This window comes from Anomaloglossus baeobatrachus, chromosome 1 (assembly GCF_048569485.1).
Source record: "Anomaloglossus baeobatrachus isolate aAnoBae1 chromosome 1, aAnoBae1.hap1, whole genome shotgun sequence".
Lineage (NCBI taxonomy): Eukaryota > Metazoa > Chordata > Amphibia > Anura > Aromobatidae > Anomaloglossus > Anomaloglossus baeobatrachus.
Window position 1 is genome coordinate 596,764,818 of NC_134353.1, and position 26,719 is coordinate 596,791,536.

A 26,719-nucleotide genomic window follows, 5' to 3' on the forward strand; every position below is an offset into this window, starting at 1 on the left:
TCATGCGACTGTGATGTGATCTTGAGATCGCATCACATCGCATCACAACTACGGAGAATAGGGAGGGAGCACTTTCTCCCCATCTCCTCCATTGTCTGTCTTTGCGTGCATCGCACTGCAGTCGCATAACATGCAAGTGCAGTGCAAATTTACACACACGTGAGCCGAGACTCAGTTGAAAGCGCAGCATGCTGCGATTGCACCGAGAGCCCGATTTGTGTGGAGAAAAAACAGGACTGAGGAAACTGTCTCATTGAATAACACTGGTGCGAGTGCAATCCGTTTTTTTTTTTTATTGGATCGTACTGGAACCAGGAAATTGTGGGTGAAAAGAGCCCTAATAGTGCAGTCATCATGGCAACCATATTGGCTGTCAGTTTTCCCCAAAATTTTAAGACTCTAATTGCCAGTTGGGGTGTTTCTGTGATCACAGGAATGTGATTTATATACTTGAGGTCACATGTCGACTAGATTCTCATCCACTTCTCTCAATGTTCTATAGAGAGAATTAGATGAGAAACTCGTCGGCATGTGATCGCAATGTTTTACTAAAATACTTCTTTTAAGAACTTGATAGAGAAGGACAAGACCCATGCCTAGTTTAGCACATATAAAGATAAAAAAAGAAGTTAGTTGATATCCAGACAAGTTTTATTGAAGTGCGTCTTGGATAAATATTTCTGAGACTGCCTTAATACAGCCATAGGTTTAGCCCAAATTATTTCCACAATAAATTTACCCTACCATCTGCTGAACCAAACTAAGATTATCCTAATGGCTTATGGTTTTAGTTCAGTAAACACTTAAGTGAAACTGACCTAAGGCCTTTTTTGCAAATCGCTTTCAAGTGGTCTGTTCCCACAAAAGTCTTTTTAGACCACAAAAACGGCTGAATTTTTGCATATGAGAAAGCAAAAACATTTCCAAACATTTCCATTGGGAATATTTCTCCCAGCCATTGTGCCACAATTTGATTGGGAATTATTTCCCTCTCTCTGGTGCCCAGTACCCCTCTGATCCTAACGGCATTGTAAATCTACTTTTGTCTAAGAGAACCTCCTGTATCTCCAGAATGTAATTGTACGAAGGACCCAACACTGGTGCTCCTCCTAGTATGTACTGAATATTTCACATTTTTAAGTGGTTAAAATCTTGTTCCTTGGACACAGTAAGGGTGGCTTTACACGCTACGAGATCGCTAGCCGATGCTAGCGATGGCGAGTGTGATAGCACCCGCCCCTATCGTTATGCCGATATGTGAAGATCGCTGCCGTAGCGAACATTATCACTACGGCAGCGTCACACGTACTTACCTGCTCGGCGACGTCGCTGTGACCGACAAACCGCCTCCTTTCTAAGGGGGCGGTTTGCTCGGCGTCACAGCGACGTCACTAAGCGGCCGCCCAATCAAAGCGGAGGGGCGGAGATGAGCGGGATGAACATCCCGCCCACCTTCTTCCTTCCTCATTGCTGGCGTGTGGCAGGTAAGGAGAGGTTCCTCGTTCCTGCGGCATCACACGTAGCGATGTGTGCTGCCGCAGGAACGAGGATCAACTTTGACCAAGCGACACCAGCGATAATTGGGAGAGGACCTCCATGTCAACGAGGAGCGATTTTGGACGTTTTTGCAACGATCCAAAATCGCTCCTAGGAGTCACAAACAACGAGATCGCTACAGCGGCCGGATGTGTGTCACAAAATCCGTGACCCCAACGAGATCGCTGTAGCAATCTCGTAGCGTGTAAAGCCCGCTTAATTCATGGGTACATTTAGGCATGTATTTACTCATCACCACAACTATTCTTCTTCCCTACCGCTAGGTAATTCTTCCTTTATGTAACTAATAAACAATTTATATCCAATAATACTGCAATACATTCATAAATAAAGGACTTTAACACCATGTCTTTAATATACTGTACATTATGTTTTTGTCCTCAATGACTGAATCATAAAAAATGGCTTAAATCTAAATGTAGACATGTACACTGAGAAAAGCGCATTATGTGGCAGACAAAACAGAACATACTGAGGAGATTAAATCATTGAGATCATTTCTTGGCAGATTTATAAAGCTGGCACCATTCATGAAGTTCTCATATTATTTGTTCCTCTATGCCAGCTTGTAAATATGAAAGGTTAAAGATTGTAAAAGATGGTCAAGAGACATTAATAATCTATATACCATCTGTCAAATCATACAGCAATAAAGCCATTTATTTGGTGGTCATTTTAACCCCTTCCTGATATAAGATACATGTCGTGTTCCAGACTCAGAAACTGAGTTTGCATTGTTGCTGGCAGCAAGTGGCTGTGATGCACATCCAGGATCTACCTCTAAGGGTATGGCCATGACGTAAACCTCCTGTAAAAGTGCTCAGTAAATATAAAAAGTATGAATATATGCACTGCAATGCCAAAACAACTTGCTGTTCATATGTTCAGTCATTTCAACTTCTTTTCACCGCTTCAGGATTCCAAAGATATAAAGCGGTTAAATAGGAGTCTTCCTGACGATTCTACAGCTGCTCACTAGTTAATAAATACAAGTAAAAAAAAAGAAAAAGGCGTCAGCTGCAAAACCGCCACAAAAAAGGGTAATAGACGCCAAAGAAGTCACTTTAGGAAAAACACCACGGGCATTTTCCTGAACCGTATTCATGTAGCAGAACTTTGAGGGTAAGCAGGTGTCTAAAAATATACTATGTGCACATACCCTAACAGCGGCTGTGCGACTTGAGATCAACCTACTGCTTTTAATCACTTACCGTATATGCTGTGGTCAAAATCTAACAGCAGCATTTTAATTAGTTAGAATAGGTGAAAGGTGTGAAAAATGGAGGGAATAATTCATCTGCTCATCGATATCTTCGCGACATGATCATGGGGTGCCGATGGGTTGCTATCACAGTCAGGGGCATGCTCTAATGAAAACAAGCCTGAGGCTGGGGTTCATTCTAGATCGTTATTTTTACTATATAGAGCAATGCTTTGGTATTGCAGTATATAGTAAAAGCGATCGGATGACTGTAGGTTCAAGTTCCCCTAAGAGCACTAATATTTAAAGTAAAAAATATACATATTTTTAAAAACTAAATAAAAAACTAAAAGTTCAAATCATCCCACTTTTCCCCAAGTAAAAATAAAAAAATAAGTAAAAAAAAAATCAAACATATGTTGTGTCTCCAAATCCATAAAAACACGATCTACCAAAATATAAAAGCAATGTCATAATGAGAAAAAAAATATCAAATCACAAGAATTGCATTTTTATGGCTGATGAAACTCCATAACAATATGCAATGAAAAGCAATCAAAATATTAATTCACCCCAAAATCTTATTAACAAAAACGTCAGCCCGTCCCCAAAAATCAAACTCTTACACAGCTCCATTGACTGAAAAATGAAAATGTTACTGGTGTCCAGAAATGGTGACATAAGCAAATATTTTTTTTAAATTTTTTTTTAAACTAAAAAAGCCAAACAACATTAGAAATGAGCACATTAATTTGCAGGATTCTGATCCAGCATCTAGATCAATAAGTTTCTGTCCTCCCACCTAGCTGCCAGGTACCACTGACCTGGACATCCAGAAGTCCCGCGAATTAATACACTCTTCACTAAAATACAATATATTTAATACTGCTGTATTGGTACTGACCTGGAAACCATGTTCACAAGTCATTTTTACCAAACAAAAACAAAGCCCAAAAAATGATTGTGGAAGTATGTTTTTTTTTTGCGACTTCACCTCCCTTTGATTTCTTAAAATATATGGTGCCATACGAAACTAAAACACATCCGATAAAAAAAAGCCATTGTACGTCTATGTGAACAGAAAAAAAAATGAATGCATTATGGCTTTTAGAAGAAAGGGGGAAAAAAAACAAGGGTGCCAAATCAGAAAATCAACTGGTGAGGAAGAGGTAGTAGCCAAGTACCCCTTTTTCCTAAGAATTCCTCTCCAAAATAACCTATGATTCTTTATTTGTGAAAAGCAATAGAATATCTAAAACACAATATACAACTACAGACAACAAGCCAAGGGTCTTTAGATAGGTCTAAAAACATACGTTATATTCAATATATTACAGTATCAATTTTGACCTAATCTATATATATAATTGCCTTATTCTGTCTGTCTGTCTGTCTGTCTGTCTGTCTATCTGTCTGTCTGTCTGTCTGTCATGCTCCGAAATTGTGTCCTTACGGTGACACAAAGCTGATTGGCCGCTGGGCTCGCCATGGCCCCGCCCCCCCACACGGATTGGCCTCTCGCCCCGGCTCTCTGCAGGCCCCGCCCCCCTCACGCAATCCACGCTCGCTCTGGCCCAACTGACACGGAGCCCCGATTCCCAGGTGAGTACACACACACATCAGATCACACTCACTCTCACACACACCTCACACATCACATCCACACATCACAACATGCTGGGATATCACTTGCTTCTACACCGGCTCCGTCAGGATCCCGGCAGCGCCAGACATAACCTTGCGATGCTGGGATCTTAACGGAGGCCGTGAAAGCTGGTAACCATTATACACATCGGGTAACTAAGGTCCCTTAGTTACCCGATGTGTATCATAGTTACCAGTGTACACCGGCTCACACTCACTCTCACACATCACATCGCATCCACACATCAAGGTCCTGCAGCGCCGGAAAATACAGACACATAACAGCACACACACACACACACACACACACACACACACACACACACACACACATACACACACACACACACACACACATACACACACACACACACACACAAATCAGATCACACTCACTCACACACACACATCACATCGCATCCAAATACTCACAACATCCTGGGATATCGCTTGCTTCTCGGCGGCGATATTGTGCTGTGAGCTTCCAGGACCTGACGGAGGATCACATGGCCAGAAGCATGTGATATCCCCGGATGTTGTGAGTATAAGCGCGTATGTGCGATATCGTCAGTGTCTGTGTGTGTGAGTGTATGCGATCGGGTGTGTGTGAGTGGATGCGATCGGTTGTGTGTGTGAGTGGATGCGATCGGTTGTGTGTGTGAGTGGATGCGATCGGTTGTGTGGGTGAGTGGATGCGATCGGTTGTGTGGGTGAGTGGATGCGATCGGTTGTGTGGGTGAGTGGATGCGATCGGGTGTGGGTGAGTGTTGGCAGAGGAGCACGGCGTGCTGGAGGAGGCTGGGAGCAGAGAGGCTGATCTTGGGGAAGGCTGGGAGGGGGAGGCTGATGCTGAGGGAGGCTGGAAGGAGAGAGGCTGAGCAAACGTGCTCCATCCAACATACTGCGCACTCCCCATCGTGCTGCATCCCCCATGCTGCGCACTCCCAAACGTGGTCCATCCGCCATGCTGCGCACTCCCAAACGTGGTCCATCCGCCATGCTGCGCACTCCCAAACGTGGTCCATCCGCCATGCTGCGCACTCCCAAACGTGCTCCATCCGCCATACTGCGCACTCCCCATCGTGCACCATCCGGCATGCTGCGCACTCCCAAGCGGATGGAGCATGATGGGGGGTGCGCAGCATGGCGGATGGAGCACGTTTGGGAGTGCGCAGCATGGCGGATGGAGCACGTTTGGGAGTGCGCAGCATGACGGATGGAGCACGTTTGGGAGTGCGCAGCATGACGGATGGAGCACGTTTGGGAGTGCGCAGCATGCCGGATGGTGCACGATGGGGAGTGCGCAGTATGGCGGATGGAGCACGTTTGGGAGTGCGCAGTATGGCGGATGGAGCACGTTTGGGAGTGCGCAGCATGGCGGATGGAGCACGTTTGGGAGTGCGCAGCATGGCGGATGGACCACGTTTGGGAGTGCGCAGCATGGCGGATGGAGCACGTTTGGGAGTGCGCAGCATGGCGGATGGAGCACGTTTGGGAGTGCGCAGCATGGCGGATGGAGCACGTTTGGGAGTGCGCAGCATGGCGGATGGAGCACGTTTGGGAGTGCGCAGCATGCCGGATGGTGCACGATGGGGAGTGCGCAGTATGGCGGATGGAGCACGTTTGGGAGTGCGCAGCATGGCGGATGGAGCACGTTTGGGAGTGCGCAGAATGGCGGATGGACCACGTTTGGGAGTGCGCAGCATGGCGGATGGAGCACGTTTGGGAGTGCGCAGCATGGCGGATGGAGCACGTTTGGGAGTGCGCAGCATGGCGGGTGGAGCACGTTTGGGAGTGCGCAGCATGGCGGATGGAGCATGATAGGGGGTGCGCAGCATGGCGGATGGAGCACGTTTGGGAGTGCGCAGCATGGCGGATGGAGCACGTTTGGGAGTGTGCAGCATGGCGGATAGAGCACGATGGGGAGTGCGCAGCATGGCGGATGGAGCACGTTTGGGAGTGCGCAGCATGGGGGATGCAGCACGATGGGGAGTGCGCAGTATGGCGGATGGAGCACGTTTGGGAGTGCGCAGCATGGCGGATGGACCACGTTTGGGAGTGCGCAGCATGGCGGATGGAGCACGTTTGGGAGTGCGCAGCATGGGGGATGCAGCACGATGGGGGGTGCGCAGCATGGGGGATGGAGCACGATGGGAGGTGCACACCTCCCCCCAACACACACACACACGCGCACTGCACAACACATACACACTAGGAATCACAAACAACGCCCTACACAGACACCCACACACACAGACAATGCTGCACACACAAATATACGCACAGACTGCACAACACACACATTGCTCAAAACATACCTCCCCCCAAAACACACCACACCCACACAAACCGCACAACACACACACACACAACGCTACAGACACACAGCGCTCCACAAACAACGCAACACACGCAACACACATACAACACCGCTCTCACCCCCCGCGACACTCAGAACATGTACAGCGCCCTACACAAACACTTGGTAACTACACACAACAACATCTATATATATATATAACAAAAATCATACATGAACTACACAATACGTAAATTCTAGAATACCCGATGCGTAGAATCGGGCCACCTTCTAGTTTTATATATTGTTTTTATTTCTAAAGCTTTTATTGAGTGAGTAAGGGTCCAAGAGGAGAATTAAAACAGTTGACGATTCCACTAGTGGAGAACTTTTGTCTTTCCTACAAACTTCATTTATGAAAGCTTAATATTATGGTTAAGTGGTCTAGTTTTGAGTCCAGTATCGGCTTAGTTTAGGCTTATGGTATTAGACGTCGGTCCACATTGACAATTCTACAATTAGGGAATTCAGATCAGTCTCTACAACATATTGTAAACAAATGATAAGATGTATTATATAGCCTGTGATTCAACAAAAAGTGTCCTCCTATTTCCTTTCATTAGCAAACTCCCTATGACTCCCTATTCACTCTAGTCATCATATATTTATATATAGTGAGGATTAATCTCTTCCTTTTTATTGAATTGGGTAGAATTTCATGAATATACAGTAATTGGGTGTATAGTTACACAAAGCGTTTAGTTGTTCCTCATATCTTCCTCATTGCTCATAATTCTGTCTTTCACAGTCTTGTCTCCTTTCCTCCCGTTCATTTATGACAATTCTAGTGAAACTGTCCAGTCTGATTTATTTTGCATAAATAACTATAATAATAATATTAGAAACTTCTTGTAGAAAGTATACAGTGTTGACTTGTATGCTAAGGGCCTATCACTAACATAGACACTGGGATCACACTATTCTACTACATGCAAATATTACACTATCTTCATTTACAAAATTACCTATGCTTCTATATAATGCACCCCCACTGGTAAATTGATAGTTGCTGCTATTGTCTGTACATAGTGAATCAAGTGTATTCTGACTACTACGGCATTATGATAGCGGTCTCAGAGATCGCCACTGCGACTGGGCCTGGCAGAGTTAGGCTATGTGCGCACGTCGCGTAAAAACATGCAGTTACGCTGCGCTTTGTAGCGCAGCGTAACTGCATGCATCCTGCGTCCCCTGCACAGTCTATGGAGACTGTGCAGGGGCCGTGCGCACGTGGCGTTTAAGAGCGCAGCGCTTCGGCTACTGCCGAAGCGCTGCGCAAAAAGAAGTGACATGTCACTTCCTTCCTGCGCTTTGCCGGCAGCTCCTGCTCTGTCTATGGCAGGAGCTGCAGGCAGAGCGCATGGAATCGGCGCTCACTATGGACATTTCTGCAGCGATCTAAAGCGCACATGTGCTCTTCAGATCGCTGCAGAAATTTCTGCAGGGCTTGTACGCAACGTGCGCACATAGCCTTAGATGCCAGCAGCGACACTGGGCAACCCTCGCCTGTCATCGCACAAAGCAATGATGAAGGATAGAGTGGAGCGCTTCACTCCATCCTTCTTCATTGTCCCCCTGTGCTTGACGTCTCAGTGCAGCAGAGCGTGGTGATGTCACCACTGCACGCTGCTGAGCCGAGACTGCAGAGCGCAGGATGGGAGGACACTCTGACCGGTACAGCGGGGAAAGAGGAGAGTGGGGGTGCATTATAATACAATGGAGGACTATAGGGTGCATTAAATGGGATGGGGGCAGCATAATATAATATGAAGGACTACGGGGCTGCATTATAACACATGGAGGAATATGGGACTGCATTATAATATATGGAGGCCCTATGGGTGTGCATTAAACAGTATGTGGGCTGCATAATACAATATGAAGGACTATGGGAGTTGCATTATAATATATGAAGGGTTATGTGGGATCCCATTATACTATATGGAAGGCTATGTGGGGGCCATTATAGAATTTGGAGAGGTATATACGAGGGGGGGACAAAGATAAAAGCATGGAATGGGAAAGTTTTATGCTGAGGGAAAGATGCTCTTTCCCATACTCTGCTATATATATCTTTCCCTCAACGCTCAGCTTTTCCATGCTTTGATATCATGGGAAAGCTGTGTGCTGAGGGAAAGATGTATAGCAGAACATGGGAAAACTGCTTGCTGAGGGAAAGATGTATATCAGAGCATGGGAAAGCTGCGTGCTCAGGGAAAGATGTATAGCAGAGCATGGGGAAGGTGTGTGCTGAGGACAAGATGGAAATCAGAACATAGGAAAGCTGGGTGCTGATAGAAAGAGGGATTTCAGATCATGGTAAACATGAATGCTGAGGGAAGGAGCAAAGTGTGATATCATTATCCCAAACCCTGAGTGTCGGTGTAAGATTGGGGGGTGCCCAGGTCCTAACTTTGCATCAGGGCCCATCAAAGTATAATTACACCACTGCTCATGTAGATGGTGGAGGGCTCACCGGAAATTCACCAGTTCCCCAATAGGCCAGTCCGATTCTGAATGTATATAAAGACAATCATCAATATTTAACTGTAAGGTTTCCTCTAGTACTTTCATCTTTGCTGTGCAAATAGTTTTCCCACACTTGCTAAAACTAGGGGAAGTCAGGCATAACATGCCTTGAATGTGCACTGCTGCTTGTTTATATTCTACGAGAAGGTGGCCCGATTCTATGCATCGGGTATTCTAGAATTTACGTATTGTGTAGTTCATGTATGATTTTTGTTATATATATATATAGATGTTGTTGTGTGTAGTTACCAAGTGTTTGTGTAGGGCGCTGTACATGTTCTGAGTGTCGCGGGGGGTGAGAGCGGTGTTGTACGTGTGTTGCGTGTGTTGCGTTGTTTGTGGAGCGCTGTGTGTCTGTAGCGTTGTGTGTGTGTGTGTGTTGTGCGGTTTGTGTGGGTGTGGTGTGTTTTGGGGGGAGGTATGTTTTGAGCAATGTGTGTGTTGTGCAGTATGTGCGTATATTTGTGTGTGCAGCGTTGTCTGTGTGTGTGGGTGTCTGTGTAGGGCGTTGTTTGTGATTCCTAGTGTGTATGTGTTGTGCAGTGCGCGTGTGTGTGTGTGTTGGGGGGAGGTGTGCACCTCCCATCGTGCTCCATCCCCCATGCTGCGCACCCCCCATCGTGCTGCATCCCCCATGCTGCGCACTCCCAAACGTGCTCCATCCGCCATGCTGCGCACTCCCAAACGTGGTCCATCCGCCATGCTGCGCACTCCCAAACGTGCTCCATCCGCCATACTGCGCACTCCCCATCGTGCTGCATCCCCCATGCTGCGCACTCCCAAACGTGCTCCATCCGCCATGCTGCGCACTCCCCATCGTGCTCTATCCGTCATGCTGCACACTCCCAAACGTGCTCCATCCGCCATGCTGCGCACTCCCAAACGTGCTCCATCCGCCATGCTGCGCACCCCCTATCATGCTCCATCCGCCATGCTGCGCACTCCCAAACGTGCTCCACCCGCCATGCTGCGCACTCCCAAACGTGCTCCATCCGCCATGCTGCGCACTCCCAAACGTGCTCCATCCGCCATGCTGCGCACTCCCAAACGTGGTCCATCCGCCATGCTGCGCACTCCCAAACGTGCTCCATCCGCCATGCTGCGCACTCCCAAACGTGCTCCATCCGCCATACTGCGCACTCCCCATCGTGCACCATCCGGCATGCTGCGCACTCCCAAACGTGCTCCATCCGCCATGCTGCGCACTCCCAAACGTGCTCCATCCGCCATGCTGCGCACTCCCAAACGTGCTCCATCCGCCATGCTGCGCACTCCCAAACGTGCTCCATCCGCCATGCTGCGCACTCCCAAACGTGGTCCATCCGCCATGCTGCGCACTCCCAAACGTGCTCCATCCGCCATGCTGCGCACTCCCAAACGTGCTCCATCCGCCATACTGCGCACTCCCAAACGTGCTCCATCCGCCATACTGCGCACTCCCCATCGTGCACCATCCGGCATGCTGCGCACTCCCAAACATGCTCCATCCGTCATGCTGCGCACTCCCAAACGTGCTCCATCCGTCATGCTGCGCACTCCCAAACGTGCTCCATCCGCCATGCTGCGCACTCCCAAACGTGCTCCATCCGCCATGCTGCGCACCCCCCATCATGCTCCATCCGCTTGGGAGTGCGCAGCATGCCGGATGGTGCACGATGGGGAGTGCGCAGTATGGCGGATGGAGCACGTTTGGGAGTGCGCAGCATGGCGGATGGACCACGTTTGGGAGTGCGCAGCATGGCGGATGGACCACGTTTGGGAGTGCGCAGCATGGCGGATGGACCACGTTTGGGAGTGCGCAGCATGGGGGATGCAGCACGATGGGGAGTGCGCAGTATGGCGGATGGAGCACGTTTGCTCAGCCTCTCTCCTTCCAGCCTCCCTCAGCATCAGCCTCCCCCTCCCAGCCTTCCCCAAGATCAGCCTCTCTGCTCCCAGCCTCCTCCAGCACGCCGTGCTCCTCTGCCGACACTCACCCACACCCGATCGCATCCACTCACCCACACAACCGATCGCATCCACTCACCCACACAACCGATCGCATCCACTCACACACACAACCGATCGCATCCACTCACACACACAACCGATCGCATCCACTCACACACACCCGATCGCATACACTCACACACACAGACACTGACGATATCGCACATACGCGCTTATACTCACAACATCCGGGGATATCACATGCTTCTGGCCATGTGATCCTCCGTCAGGTCCTGGAAGCTCACAGCACAATATCGCCGCCGAGAAGCAAGCGATATCCCAGGATGTTGTGAGTATTTGGATGCGATGTGATGTGTGTGTGTGAGTGAGTGTGATCTGATTTGTGTGTGTGTGTGTGTGTGTGTGTGTATGTGTGTGTGTGTGTGTGTGTGTATGTGTGTGTGTGTGTGTGTGTGTGTGTGTGTGTGCTGTTATGTGTCTGTATTTTCCGGCGCTGCAGGACCTTGATGTGTGGATGCGATGTGATGTGTGAGAGTGAGTGTGAGCCGGTGTACACTGGTAACTATGATACACATCGGGTAACTAAGGGACCTTAGTTACCCGATGTGTATAATGGTTACCAGCTTTCACGGCCTCCGTTAAGATCCCAGCATCGCAAGGTTATGTCTGGCGCTGCCGGGATCCTGACGGAGCCGGTGTAGAAGCAAGTGATATCCCAGCATGTTGTGATGTGTGGATGTGATGTGTGAGGTGTGTGTGAGAGTGAGTGTGATCTGATGTGTGTGTGTACTCACCTGGGAATCGGGGCTCCGTGTCAGTTGGGCCAGAGCGAGCGTGGATTGCGTGAGGGGGGCGGGGCCTGCAGAGAGCCGGGGCGAGAGGCCAATCCGTGTGGGGGGCGGGGCCATGGCGAGCCCAGTGGCCAATCAGCTTTGTGTCACCGTAAGGACACAATTTCGGAGCATGACAGACAGACAGACAGACAGATAGACAGACAGACAGACAGACAGACAGACAGAATAAGGCAATTATATATATAGATGGCAGTACTTGCTTGATTGTTTTCATAACTCCTATAGAGTAAAATATGCCTTTAATATGCAGTCTGTCTTACCATTTCCAGTATAGTCAAAGGAATCTGCTTCATCTGGAGTATCTAGATCATCTACATTAATATCAAGTTCATCTGGAGTATCAAGATTGTCATCAGAAAGAATAGAACCTTCACTGTGGTCCAGGGAAAGATTAATGTTCGGAGCAGTCAGCTTTATTTTCCTGGCATGGGATCCATTCAGATCTAATGAATTTGGAGGTTCTAGAAAAGAAAAAAAAATACAAATACACTATATAACCACAACCATAGAATGTCATAAGTACAACAAATGGAAAATATTTATGCAATGCATTTATCTTGTAATGGACAATATAACTTTAAAATAAAACTTACACTGATTTTAAAAAGTCTTCACACCTCTGTTGAAAACATACCAATAAGTATAGTTACAAAACTTTCTGCACATTTATGTCACCTATAATTTGTTCAAATTGAGAAACAAACATTAAAGGAGCTGCAGGAATGTCCAGCAAGTACTGGTTGTGTACTACATGTGATAACTGTGGCCTGTAGGGTAGGATGGCAGAATGGAACACTATTCCAACAAAGAAAAACACTCAAGCCTGCCTAAGCTTTGCCAAAACCTACATCAAGTCTGCGAAAAGCATGTGGGAAAATGTGTTATGGAGTGATGATAAAAGGTTGAACTTTTTGACCATAATTCCAAACGTTTTGTTTAGCCAACACTGAATTTAGGGCTGTTTTTCGACATTTGGAATTGTGGCTTTAATCTGGGTGAGATAATTATGAGCAGGTCTAAATGTGAGACAATTTTGCATCCAAAACATAAGGCCTCTGCTAAAACATTAAATTTCACCTTTCAGCATAACAACGAGCCTAAGCATACCACCAAGCCAACAAAAGAATGGCTTCACAAGAAGAAGTTCACAACTTTAAAATGGCCCAGACAAGAACTTGAATCCACTTGAAAATTCAAGAGGTGACCTGGACAGGGCAGTACACAGGCGATGCCTTTGAAATCTGACACATTTGGAGCACTACTGCAAGGAACAGTTGGCTAATAGACTCCTTTCCGAACAGACTGAACGCTGTCGAAAATTCAAAAGCTACATCCATAATGTATTAGTTTAAGGGTGTGCATATTTATTCAACCACATATTTTAGTTATATATATATTTTGTTTTAACCAGAAACGATTTCTGTTAATTTTTCAATTTCATTGTACATATTTTAGGTGACAATACAGGTTGAAAAAGTTCCAAAATTATTCTTCTAGGTATGGTTTTGTGTATGGAAAAAACTACCATTTTAAAAAAGGCTATAGTGCTTCATTTCTGATATCGGATATCTCTCTTATAAGAAGAAAATGGACAGAATAGCATCACTTTTAGGTAGTTCCAGCTTAAGAGCCCCATATGTACCAACAATAGAGAAACTGCAGCACTGTCAAGGATTCTGAAGATCAAGTAGATTCTTTAATCATTCAAAATGTATGATGTTTTCCATCTTAGGAGTCTTTCTTCAGCAATGCCATATAGAAGAAGCAAGATGGTGTGTAATAATTGGGATCACCAAATAGAAAATATTCAAACAATTTTTATTAGTCAAAAAAACACCAACATGGAGTTAAAAGTATTTAAAATACACAAACGTGTTCAACACATACAGGGGCTTGCATATAATAAGACAAAAACCCCACAGGTCACCCCCTCCATATAAATAAGTAAGACACTATATATTAATAAGAAAGGCAAAGCCTCAATACTAATAGATGGACATCAGCAGAGAAACAAGTAAAATGCACCAGAAACATACATAATAGTACATAAGATTTCATAAATACCACATAGACAGGGTAAAAAGGTGCAGCGAAAATCAGCAAGCAGGAGCAGATTCTGCAATCACAAGCCATGCCCCATTTTTCCCTGAGGAAGCCACTCTAGGGGTGGCGACACGCGTTGGGGGGGGGTTTCTTCTTGTCCTCCCTCCTGTATCGCTGCCTCCTTTGTGATTGCAGAATCTGCTCCTGCTTGCTGATTTTCGCTGCACCTTTTTACCCTGTCTATGTGGTATCTATGAAATCTTATGTACTATTATGTATGTTTCTGGTGCATTTTGCGTGTTTCTCTGCTGATGTCCATCTATCAGTATTGAGCCTTTGCCTTTCTTATTAATATATAGTGTCTTACTTATTTATATGGAGGGGGTGACCTGTGGGGTTTTTGTCTTATTATATGCAAGCCCCTGTATGTGTTGAACACGTTTGTGTATGTTAAATGCTTTTAACTCCATGTTGGTGTTTTTTTGACTAATAAAAATTGTTTGAATATTTTCTATTTGGTGATCCCAATTATTACACACCATCTTGCTTCTTCTATATGGTTCTGTAATTTCAGGTGTGTTTTTTGGATTGATCCCAGTGTTTACCATTTGTGGTGCCCTCATTACTTTCTTTCTTTCTTCAGAAATTCAAAACATTGCTGAATGAAGAATTTACTTGATCTTCATGGTTCTTATAGTGCTGTGGTTCCTTGATTATATAAATACATCACTTTTGTTGCATACAATGCATTTGAGTTCTGCTAAAACATTTTTTCTGAAACTGATATTTATTTATTTATTTATAGGAATATCAAAGGTATATATATTATTCTATGGGGCAGCTCCCATGAGCGATTATTTTCTCAGCCCTAATTGGACCGAGAAAACAGTCGCAGCATGCTGTGAATGGAATACGATCCTGTTCCAGTCGCAACCTTTCAAGTCTATGGGGCAATAGAAACATCGCATTGCTCTCGTGTTACACAGATGTACCGTGGGTGCAGGGCGAGAATCACAATAGCCGGCAACGGAGCAGATGGGGAGATAATTCCCTCCTTCCCCTCCGCAGCACCGAACCTCCCCTCCGTAACTGTGGTCTGACTGCACGATCGGACCACAGTCATATGACACTCGCATGACACTCGGCAACTGCTGTGTGCAAGCGTGAGCCGAGTGTCATGCAAAGACTCACAGTAATCCCTATGTGGCCTCAGCCTAACAGTATAAATTTGGTGTGCCCTCTAAATAACTCAGCACACAGCCATTAATGTCTAAACCACTGGAACAAAAGTGACTACACCCCTAAGTGAAAATGGCCAAATTGTGCCCAATTAGCCATTTTCCGTCTCTGTTGTCATGTGACATTAGTGTTACAAGGTCTCAGGTGTGAATAGTCAGCAGTTGTGTTCAATTTGGTGTCATTGCTCACACACTCTCACATACTGGTCACTGGAAGTTCAACATGGCTCCTCATGGCAACGAATTCTCAGAAGATCTGAAAAAAAGAATTGTTGTTCCACATAAAGATGGCCTAGGCTACTAAAAGATTGGCAAGAAAAAAGGGAAAAACAGCCAGCACCAAAATTCTCAAGAATAAAAAACTTTTCTTTATTTCTTAAATTTTAAAATGAAGAAATAAAGAAAAGTTTTTTATTCTTGAGAATTTTGGTGCTGGCTGTTTTTCCCTTTTTTCTTGCCATTTTCCAGATGTGATCTCCGTTTTCAGGCCATGCATCGGTGGAGCTGTGGACAACTAAGGGGTAGGCTGAATTCAATTTTTTTTTTACCACTCCTATTAAAAGATTGCCAACACCCTGAAACTGAGCTGCAACATGATGGCCAAGACCATACAACGGTTTAACAATATAGGTTTCACTCAGAACAGGCCTCACCATGGACGACCAAAGATGTTGAGTGCACATGCTCATCATCATATCCAGAAGTGGCCTTTTAAAATAGACAATATGAGTGCTGGCAGCATTGCTGCACAGATTAATCTAGTGCAGGTCAGCTTGATAGTGCTTAGACGATATGCAGCACACTGCATCAAAATGGTCTGCATGGCTGCCATCCCAAAAGGAAGGGTCTTCTACAGATGATGCAAACAGTTTGCTAAAGACAAGTAGACCAAAAACATGATTACTGAAACCATGTCCTGTTGTCTGATGAAACCAAGATAAGCTGGTGTCAAGAGTGTGTAGCAGCAACCAGGTGAGGAGAACAAAGACAAGTGTGTCTTGCCTATAGTCAAGCAAGGTGGTGGGAGTGTCATGGTTTGGGACTGCATGAGTGCTGCTGGCTGTGGTGAGCTACAATTCACTGATGGAACCATGAAGGCCAACATGTACTTTGACATACTGAAGAAGATCATGATCCTCCTTGTATTTCAACATCATACGACCCCAAACACACATCCCAGATAACCACTGCCTTGCTAAAGAAACTGAGGGTAAAGGTTCTGGACTGGCCTAGCATGTCTCCAGACATACACCCTACAGAGCATGTGTGGGACCTCCTCAAACTGAAGGTGAAGGAATGCAAAGACTTTAACATCCACCAGCTCCGTGATGTCATGATGGAGGAGTGGAAAAGGATTACAGTGGCTCCTGTGAGGCTCTTGTGAACTTTACGCCCATGAGACTTAAGGCAGTGCTTGAAAATGATGGTACGTAATGGTCGTACTCCAACATGATAAAAACCCCAAAAACCTCCCCAAGATGACCACTAACATGTGAAAGAAACTGAGGGTAAAGGTGCTGGATTGGTCAAGCATGTCTCCAGGCCTAAACCCTGTTGAACATCAGAAGGTGGAGAGGCGCAAAGTCTCTAACATCCAACAGCTCCATGATAACCTCATGGAGGAGTGGAAAGGGATTCCAATGGCAACCTTTGAAGCTCTAGTGAACTAGAAAATAATGATGGCCACACAAAAAATGTACACTTTGAGCACAATTATATTATGTTGCATTGTTACTGTTTTGTTTCTTAAAATCTAAAGTTTTATTATTTTGTTAGTATTTTGTAAATTTACCTTTAGCTTTTAACTCTGCCAAACTCCTCCTGGGCATGCTTTCGACCAGTGTCAAGCATGTCTTAACCAAAGTCTGATCCCAGGTCTCCTCTACACATTCCCAATATTGGTGCATATTGGTCGACACACTTGGGTATGTATATAGCTTTTTCTTCAAATCTGCCCGCAACTATTAGATTAGGTTGAGGTCTGGGGACTGTAGGGGCCAATCCAGCACCTCTACTTCATTGTCATTGAACTTTTTCTTCACCAATCTCAATGTATGCTTCTGGTTGTTGCCCTTTCACAACACTGTCATTTTTTCCATACCCATAGTACTCAAGTGTACGAAGTAATACACCTTGTAGAATACTCACATATAGCTCACTATTGAGACCACCATCGATCCTGGTGAAGTATCGAACGCTTTTGGCTGTGGACCAACCACATATCAGGCTTCCTTCACTGAACTTGCAGTTCCCTCAATTTCTCGATTCGTTAGCCCCCTTTACCTTTTTTTCTCTAAACATATTTGTACCCATCAGATCTTAATCTATTGACTTTTGTATCATCGCTTCAAATCACCTGTTTCCAATCTTGTACTTTCCACTTTTCGTACTATTTTTCAAACTTGAGCCAACGCTTCTTATGATGATATTGATGTTGAGGCTTCTTCACCTTTTTTCATGCCATGATTCCAAACATGTGTAATGTGCATCGCACATTACTTGCATGGATGTCTGTGCTCTCACGATTTGGAAGCATATGATCCACTTTCACTGCCGTATTTGTTGTGCCAGAACTGATATACCTTGTGATTAGCCGACTTGCTGACGCCCATATTTTGTCTGGACGTCCACCTCTTAGCTTTTGAATAAATGGATGGACTTCATTTCTTATTCTTACAACTGTCATAGCACTCACATGATGCAGTTTGGCAATTTTCTTGGCCGAAAGACTGATATCAATGAGCTGCATGATACTGTTACTGTCACTACAGTGAGCTATTAGGGAACGTGAGAACATGTTGTAATTTGAAGCATACAGGAAGAAAAATATTTTAACACCAGGAGCAGAACAGTAACAATGCAGTAACATGACAAAAATTTGCATAACTATTTCTATGCTAAATAGTTGCAAGTCAAATTTATGTTTGAGATAGCCAAGATAATTGTCTATGAAATGAAGGTAGTCTCATACTCAAAGGTGAGATATGGAGCCTGAAATTCAAATGTTCAAAACATTGTTACCGTTTTGCTTGTCACTGTGTGTATGTATATATATATATATATATATATATATATATATATATATATATATATATAGATGTGTGTATATACACTCTCATACACAAAGGGTGAAATAAGTATTGAACACGTTTCCAGTTTTCTAAGGAAATATATTTCTAAGAGTGCTATTGATATGAATTTCTCATTAGATGTTGGTAACAATCTATTCAACCCACACATTCATAGAAATAACACAATAAATGTCCATAAATTAGGTTATGTGTAATAATGACAAATCTTGCAGGGGAAACATTGAACACATGAAGAATAAGAGGTGTAAAAAGCCATGAAAATTCATGATACCAGCTCAAATCTATCAGTAATTAAAAAGCAATCCTTCCACTTAGTGAAAAAAAGTATCAGCTGGTTCCACTGATGGCCTAAAAAATGGTATCTCTTCATAAAGGTGGTACACAAGAAACACCTCATCATGGGTAAAACCAGTGAGCAATCTCAAGACCTTTGCAACCTTATTGTTGCAAAACATATTGATGGCAGTTACAGAAGAATTTCTAGACTACTAAAGGCTCCATTGAGCACTGGTGGAAAGAACATATTGTCACCATAAACTGGTCACGACCAGGTGCTCCCTGTAAGTTTCAAAGAGTGGAGCAAAAGTAATAAGCAGAAGAGTTGCCCAAGACCCAAGGATCTGGTACCTAAATCATCATTATCGGCAGCACTTTGCCCGTATTTACACTATCTAGATATGATCTTTTATAAAGGGAATTTGTCAGTAATGTCATCTCCAGAATCATATATATTGGCAAAAATGAAAAATCTGTCAACAACTTTAAATCTTCTGCCTGTGGCCGCATTCCTAGGAAATCCGCATTTTAATAATATGCAAATGAGGTATTAAGTGCTGTGGAGCACCACTCAGCACCATTACCAGCTGCTTAGCACCAACCTATTTTGATGGCTGTCAACCAAGGTAAGTTGGTGCTAAGCAGAGAAACAACTTCAGGAAACAGAGGCTCAGAAAATGCTTTACAGGGCACTTAAAGACATTGTCCACTACTCAGACAACCCCTTCTCAATCACCATATTTCCCCCATGTCCTGGGAGAGCAGGCGCCAACATCGCTGGAACGGTGGCTGCACCGCAGGGGACTACAGCTGTTATTTTACGTAGGGGAAGTAGTGGACAACCCCTGTAAGGACTCATTTGTCCATGAACTAAGATGCTGATTTCCCAGAGATGAACCAAAATGTAGAATACATAAAGGTGTCAATGTATTTACCTTTCAAAGACCTGCATGCCCATATATGAAGTTAGGGGTTTGGTCTTACAGATAGATTTCATTTAATTGTACTTTCCACCCAAATGTTTCTGAGAATATAAAACTTAGAAGAATAAATTTGGGCTTCGAACTTTAGTCTTATTTTGTCTCATAGTTTCCGTGATAAGGCTGTGTTTTTTTGGTATTTCTCAGTATCAGTATTACACTGGATGAAAGTAGCTCAGTTCAGGGGATGAATAGGAATAATTGTTCTCTATGAAAAGATATTTAAGGAAAGCTGCAATTGTTGTTGGCAATGAGAAAGTAATATCTGGCTAAATTCCTTGAGATTATTCGCTCTAGTATTGAGAACATCTTCATAGAATGCAAGTTAAAAGGTTGAGCTACTGTGTATGGAGTAAGTCAACATAATTAACTAAAAGTGCAATGGAAAAGTTAATGGATTCTATTCTTTACCCATATAGAGCATACGTTTAAGAAGTCCTTCTTACAATGTAGATTTTGCCTATTTGGTGCTACACGGAAATAATGGCTGATAATATTTTCTGGTTGGCATAAACATAAATGTAAGGAGAGAAAGTAATGGACAGAAGTAACATCTTTGTTATCTAGAATACCTAGGATTCTTCCCATAGCTGCAAGTTTTTAGTTTCATATAATTCTCTGCCATTTTTGTTTGCTTAAAGGGATATTCCCATCTCAAAACGTTATAGCAACTCCACAGCATATACCATAAATGTATAATAGATGCGGATTCTTCCAACAGGATTCATATATATCTCACCAACAGGACCCAGTGCAATCTACTGTCAATGAAGAGGTGACAGCATTCCAATATAAATAAACTGGAATTCCAACCATCACTCAACTGACAGAAGTGCATGTCATGGCCATGTCTTTTGGACCGAAATCTATTAAATACAGGGGGTGAATTAAGTATTGAACAAGTCACCAATTTTCTAAGTAAATATATTTCTAAAAGTGCAATTGACATGAATTTCTTACAACATGTCGGTAACAACCCATCCAATCCACACAGGCAAAGAAATCAAACCCTAGATTGCCACAAATTAAGTTAGATGTAATAACGAGGGAAAAACTATCGAACACATGATGATAAATGAGGTGCAAAAATCCACGGAAAGACATGATACCAGCTGAAATTTGTCAGTAATTAGAAAGCAATGCTATCACTTAGTAAAACATAATATCAGCTGGTCCAACTGATGGCCTGTAAATAGGTGTTTCTTTATCAAGGTGGCACACAAGAAACTTCTCATGTTGGGTAAAACCAGTGAGCCACCTCAAGACCTTTGAAACCTTATTGTTCCAAAACATACCGATGGCACAGGTTACAAAAGAATTTACAAACTACTAAAGGCTCCATTGAACATTGCTGGGGCCATAATCCGGAAGTGGAAAGAACATAATTTCACCATAAACTGGAACAAAAAGAATTATCAGAAGAGTTGTTCAAGAGCCAAGGATCAACTTGCAGAGAGCTACAGAAAGAGCTGAATTCAGCAGATACAATTGTTTCGTAGAAAACAATAAGTAATGCACGCAATCTCCACTGCCTGTATGCACGCTCACCCCACATGACTCTGTTGCTTAGCAAAAAGCATGTTTGAGCATGTTTAACATTTGCTGAACAATATTTGGACAAGCTTGTTAAATACTGGGGGAATATAGTCTAGTAAGAGGAGAACAAAATAAATTGTTTGGATGCCATAATTCACACCATATTTGGAAGCCAAAAGGCACTGCATATCACCCCAAAAACACCATATGAACAGTGATGTTTGGAGATGGGAACATCATTGTTATTGCAGTTTTTCAGCATTCGGCATTGCAAACTTTGTATAATTGAAGGAAGGATGAATTGACAAATGTAAAGAGGCATTCTTGATAAAAATATGCTACATTCTACCAGGATGCTGAAGCTGAAATGAGGGTGGACATTTCAGCATAAGAATGATCCCAACACACAGCCAAGGAAACTCTCAACTGATTTCAGAAAAAGAAAATAAAGCTGGTAGAATGGCCCAGCCAATCACCTGACCTGAATCCAATAGAAAATTTACGGAAGGAACTAAATTAGCTCAGGATTCACAGACGGAGCCCACGGAAATTTTAGAATTTGAAGTGTGTGTGTGTGTGCGTGGAAAAATGGGGTAAAAATCACACCTGAGCAATGCATGCGACTAGTTTCTCTATACAGAAAGCGCCTTCAAGCTGTGATAATCAACAAAGATTTTTGTATGAAGTATTAAATACATTTCAGTAAGCGTGTTCAATACTTTTTCCCTGTATAATTTCTCATTATTACACATAACTTAATTTATGGACATCTATAGTTTATATCTTTGCCTGTGTGGATTGGATGGATTGTTATCGACATCTGGTGGGAAATTCATGCCAATATCATCTTTAGAAATATATTTCCTTACAAAATCGTTGACGTGTTCAATACTCATTTCACCTGCTGTATTTACAGCATATTCTATGGATACGACAGAAAAATGTAAAAAAATGGGAATATCCCTTTAAATTGCAGCTACTGATGTCCACATATACTCATCTGAAATATATTAAGTCAACTACAATTTCTAACATATGTGAAATGTATCTGGATGTTATGGTTAATATCTGAACAGAATAATAAAACCTATAAGATTACTGTTCAGCGTTGTTCAATCAACATGACCGCTGGAAAAGTGAAGTATCAGTTCTCTTCTCTAAAATCTAATTAATCTTCTATCTCTCTACAATTGAAATTAGATGCTAAGTTTATAAACAACCTTCCTCACCAATTAGTAGCAATTTCCGTGTGACTTCACAGGCGACTTGCTGAATAACTTAACACCACAATATGATCAGCTGCTGTATGATTCTCCTACCTGGTCTTATTTCTGCTGCATCAAATGGGATATCCATTCCCTCATCATCCAATACAATTGATCTGAAAGAAGAGAATCACATAATAATAATTAATAAGAATTGTATTTATATAGCGCTAACATTTTCCTCAGCATTTTACAATTAAGCGGGGACATGTACAGACACTAAAAGCAATACAAAGTAATATATAGTTTAAAAGGTACTCACTCCTATAACTTTTAAAGGGAACTAACTAGCAGGGTTATCATATATAAAATAAACCCAATGCCATACTGGAGCTAGAATGACGAATCCAATCATACCATTAGTTGAAAGATTGATTGCAGAAAAATGTGTAATCAAAGTTCCAGAAATGCGAGGCTTGCTTGAGTAGCGTGTGCATTGAGGCGGGAATATGTGGGTCGAGCCTTGCGTTATTATTCCGCTCCTGTACGTTTTCCTGGCTCTTCATCCCCTCATCGCCACCATTACATTTATGTCCGGCGAGTGCACAGTAGCAACTTTAAGCATTTCAAGAACTCTTCACTAAGATGGTGTCAAAATCAGCGCCTGCGCATAGCGCTATCTCCGGCGCCATCTTATTGAAGACACTGTCCTCCTGCTTGCTGACGAGAAGAGGGGATGCGAGGGTGCATTCTCCACCCACGGCTTGAGTATCTGAGAAGTCTGAAGATCTGAGAAGTCCGACACCATCTGAGGCCTCCAACACACATCCGTTTAAAACACGCACGTGCCGCGAGACACGTATTTTCCCTGCGTGTCGCGTGAGGTAAGTACGTGTCTCGGGTACGTGCAGTCCACGTGTGTTCTCCGTGTGCTATCCGCGATAGCACACGGAGAACCGGTAATTTGCATACTCACGTGGTCCGCGTTGCTGTCCAGGGTCCTGGATCTTCGGCTCCAGCCCCGCCCACTCTCCGTTGATGCTGCTTCCGGCCGAGCGGAGGGGCAGAGATCAGCACCCGTGACAGCACGCCCATCTCCTTTACATGCTCATAACGAGCGGCGGCCGGCAGGAACAGGTTGCAGCGGTAGAGTCTGCGGGGCTGGTGGAGGTGAGTATTTGTTTTTTTTATTTTTAAATTAATGACACGTGTTTTCTTGCGCGTGTCACACGAAACCGCATCCACACTACATCTGTGTGGTATGGGTGCGGGCCGTGTGACACCCGTGATGCCGGATAATACATGGACATGTCAGCGTGAGGAAATCACGGACGCACGTAAGTACGGAACGGACACACGTTCCGTTCCAAAATACTTACGTGTGTCCAAACAATAATGACAACATAGGTCCACGTGTCTCCGTGCCGCCCATACGTGAAAAAACTGCCAAACACGTACCGGCGGCACGGATGTGTGTTGGAGGCCTTAGTGATGAGTTAATTAAATACTTCTAGGTGCTACTGTGCACCCACCGGACATAAATGTAATGATGGTGAAGGGAGAAAGGTCAGCCAAGAATATAGAGGCAGAATAATAACGCAAGACCCGACCCACATAGTCCCGCCCCGATGCACACGCCACTGAAACAATATATTTCTGGAACTTTGATTACACATTTATCTGCAATCAAGCATCCAATCTCTGAACTAAAGGTATGGTTACATTCAGCATCCTAGCGCCAGTATGGCACTGTCTTTACTTAATATATGAAAGTCCTGCTGGTTGGTTCCCTTTAGCAGTTACAGGAGTAATGAGTGCCTTACATGCAAGCTTACAGCAGAAGTTGATCTGAATTGGCGTTTATAAAAAAAAAACTGTCGTGGAAGTATGGAAATCACAGGATCATTTGGCATGTTAAGGTATAAGCAAATGATCCAAAAATGGAAACAACATTTTCAAAATATTTTAATTTTTTCACCACTGAGCATGAGCAGCATGAACAGACTTGCATGCTTCGGCATGTTATCATTGATGTTATTATTATCTGAGTAACGTTCTGCCACACTCATGCACTTGGGCACGCAAATCATCAAGAACCGCTGGTGGCAGTTTCCTTTAAAATGGCTGACCAATAACATCTCAGATGAGCTCAGTGGAAGTAAGTCTAAAGATGCTGCCAGGAATGGTAGCACAGCTGATTCACAGTAGCACTAGTAACATGCGGCCTGGCACAAACTTCTCCAGACTTCCATTGAACATATCTGGAACATTATTGGTTGGCAATTACAATGGGATCTGCCAGCAGCGGAGGCCATGTATTTCTGCATGTGATGCTCATACTCAATACTGACTACATCATGATGTTTTTTAAATTTAGTTTCCATTTTTTCATAATTTGCGTATTATTACCATGTCTATTGATCCTGTGATGTCCATAACCGTACATCTTTTTATTCTAAGTGCTGCAATTTCAATGTAGAGGACTATATGTGAAAGGTATCGTAAAAAAAAAATCACAATTTAACATTATCACTACTTAGTAAATTGTTCAATTAAAACATATTTCCATTGCGAACCCCTTAACATCAGCTTCAGAAACAGTTTAATTAAAGATAGCTATGGAATAATATAATATTAGTATCATTAATGATAATAAAGATGATTGTATAGATAATAACAATCATAGTATACCCCAAAAGAGGGATTAGACTAGGCCGTGACCCAACAAAAAGAGGTCACCTTGCCACTGGCTGTTGGGCTCACATAAAACTGGCCCTTTTTGTGTGCTAAGTATCTCAATTTGTACATATTTTTCATAGCAGTAATGCATGTCTATATTCCCATATTCATTGTTACACATATCTTAGAACTACAAAGTACAGCTGTCTCCTTTTTGTTACTATGTTTCATGTTCAGTTTCTACCTATTCACATTAGAAAGGTAGGATGTGCCATCAGTCTTTTTCTTAGATTACAGGATTATGCTTTCTGATTGAGCACTTCTGCTCTTCAGCCTTAAGGCCACTTTACACGCTGCGTTCCCGCCCCCATCAGTTGTGCAACACGGGCAAATCGCTGCCCGTGTCGCACAACATCGCACAGACCTGTCACACATACTTACCTGCCTAGCGACATCGCTGTGACTGGCGAACCGCCTCCTTTCTAAGGGGGGTGCGGTTCGTTCAGTGTCACAGTGACGTCACAGCAGCGTCACTGAACCACCACCCAATAGAAGCGGAGGGGCGGAGATGAGCGGGACGTAACATCCCGCCCACCTCCTTCCTTCCGCATTGTGGCCGGGAGGCAGGTAAGGAGAGCTTCCTCGTTTCTGCGGTGTCACACGGAGCGATATGTGATGCCGCAGGAACGAGGAACAACTTCGTTACTGCTGCAATAACGATATTTGAGAATGGACCCCCATTTCACTGATGAGCGATTTTTCACGTTTTTGCGACGATGCAAAATCGCTCATAGGTGTCACACACAACGGCATCGCTAATGCGGCCGGATGTGCGTCACAAATTCCGTGACCCCAACGACTTCGCATTAGCGATGTCGTAGCGTGTAAAGCCCGCTTTAGGCTATTTTAATTCTTGATTTGCAAGTACCTATCCGCCCATAAATTGGAGGGTTGTTTTTAAACATAAAGAGAGCAATTAGAGTAGGCAGGGACCCAACAATAAGAGGTTGCCTTGTCATTGGCTGTTGGGCTCACATAAAACTATCTATTTTTGTTTGCTAAGTATCTCAATTTGTATATGTTTTTCATAGCAGTAATGCATGCCTATATTCCCATATTCATTGTTCCACATATCTTAGCACTACAGAGTGCAATTGTCTCCTTTTTATAATTATAGTATACCCATCAGATTTACTCACCACGGATACATTGCATTAGTTCAACATGAAATATGCTACATATTGTTGGTTCCTGCCTTTCATATTTCAATCTATACAGAATTAGGTTCCAGAAGCAACAAGAAGATACTAGTACTAAACTGATTTAAAAGTTAATAATTAATGTTACTAAAGAATTAATCTGTACAGAATCTGTGATCAAACTGGTCTACACTGACATTACTGAAAACCTTATGAACTTCTAGTAGACTGTATTGTTATAATTGGGGGAGACCATTGAAGAATGTGATCAAGGCCCCCATATTTGAGCAATGAAGAGATATGGTTCCTGGCTCTCACTACTTATGGTCTGCAGCTCCTGAAAGCTATGGACTGGCAGTATTTGGTTGAAAGAAAAT

At 43.7% G+C, this 26,719-nt stretch overlaps 1 protein-coding gene across 8 annotated transcripts in view; it reads right to left on the reverse strand.

The window, feature by feature from the left end:
* The window catches only part of PRUNE2 (prune homolog 2 with BCH domain), a 539,766-nt gene that overhangs the window by 106,512 nt on the left and 406,535 nt on the right, over nucleotides 1-26,719 (reverse strand). For all 8 annotated transcript variants that reach the window (XM_075318132.1, XM_075318117.1, XM_075318106.1 and 5 more), the window contains 2 exons: nucleotides 22,579-22,640; nucleotides 12,355-12,555 (listed from right to left, as the gene is read on the reverse strand). In XM_075318132.1, the coding sequence (XP_075174247.1) occupies nucleotides 12,355-12,555; nucleotides 22,579-22,640 (263 nt within the window). The remainder of the gene's footprint in view (nucleotides 1-12,354; nucleotides 12,556-22,578; nucleotides 22,641-26,719) is intronic.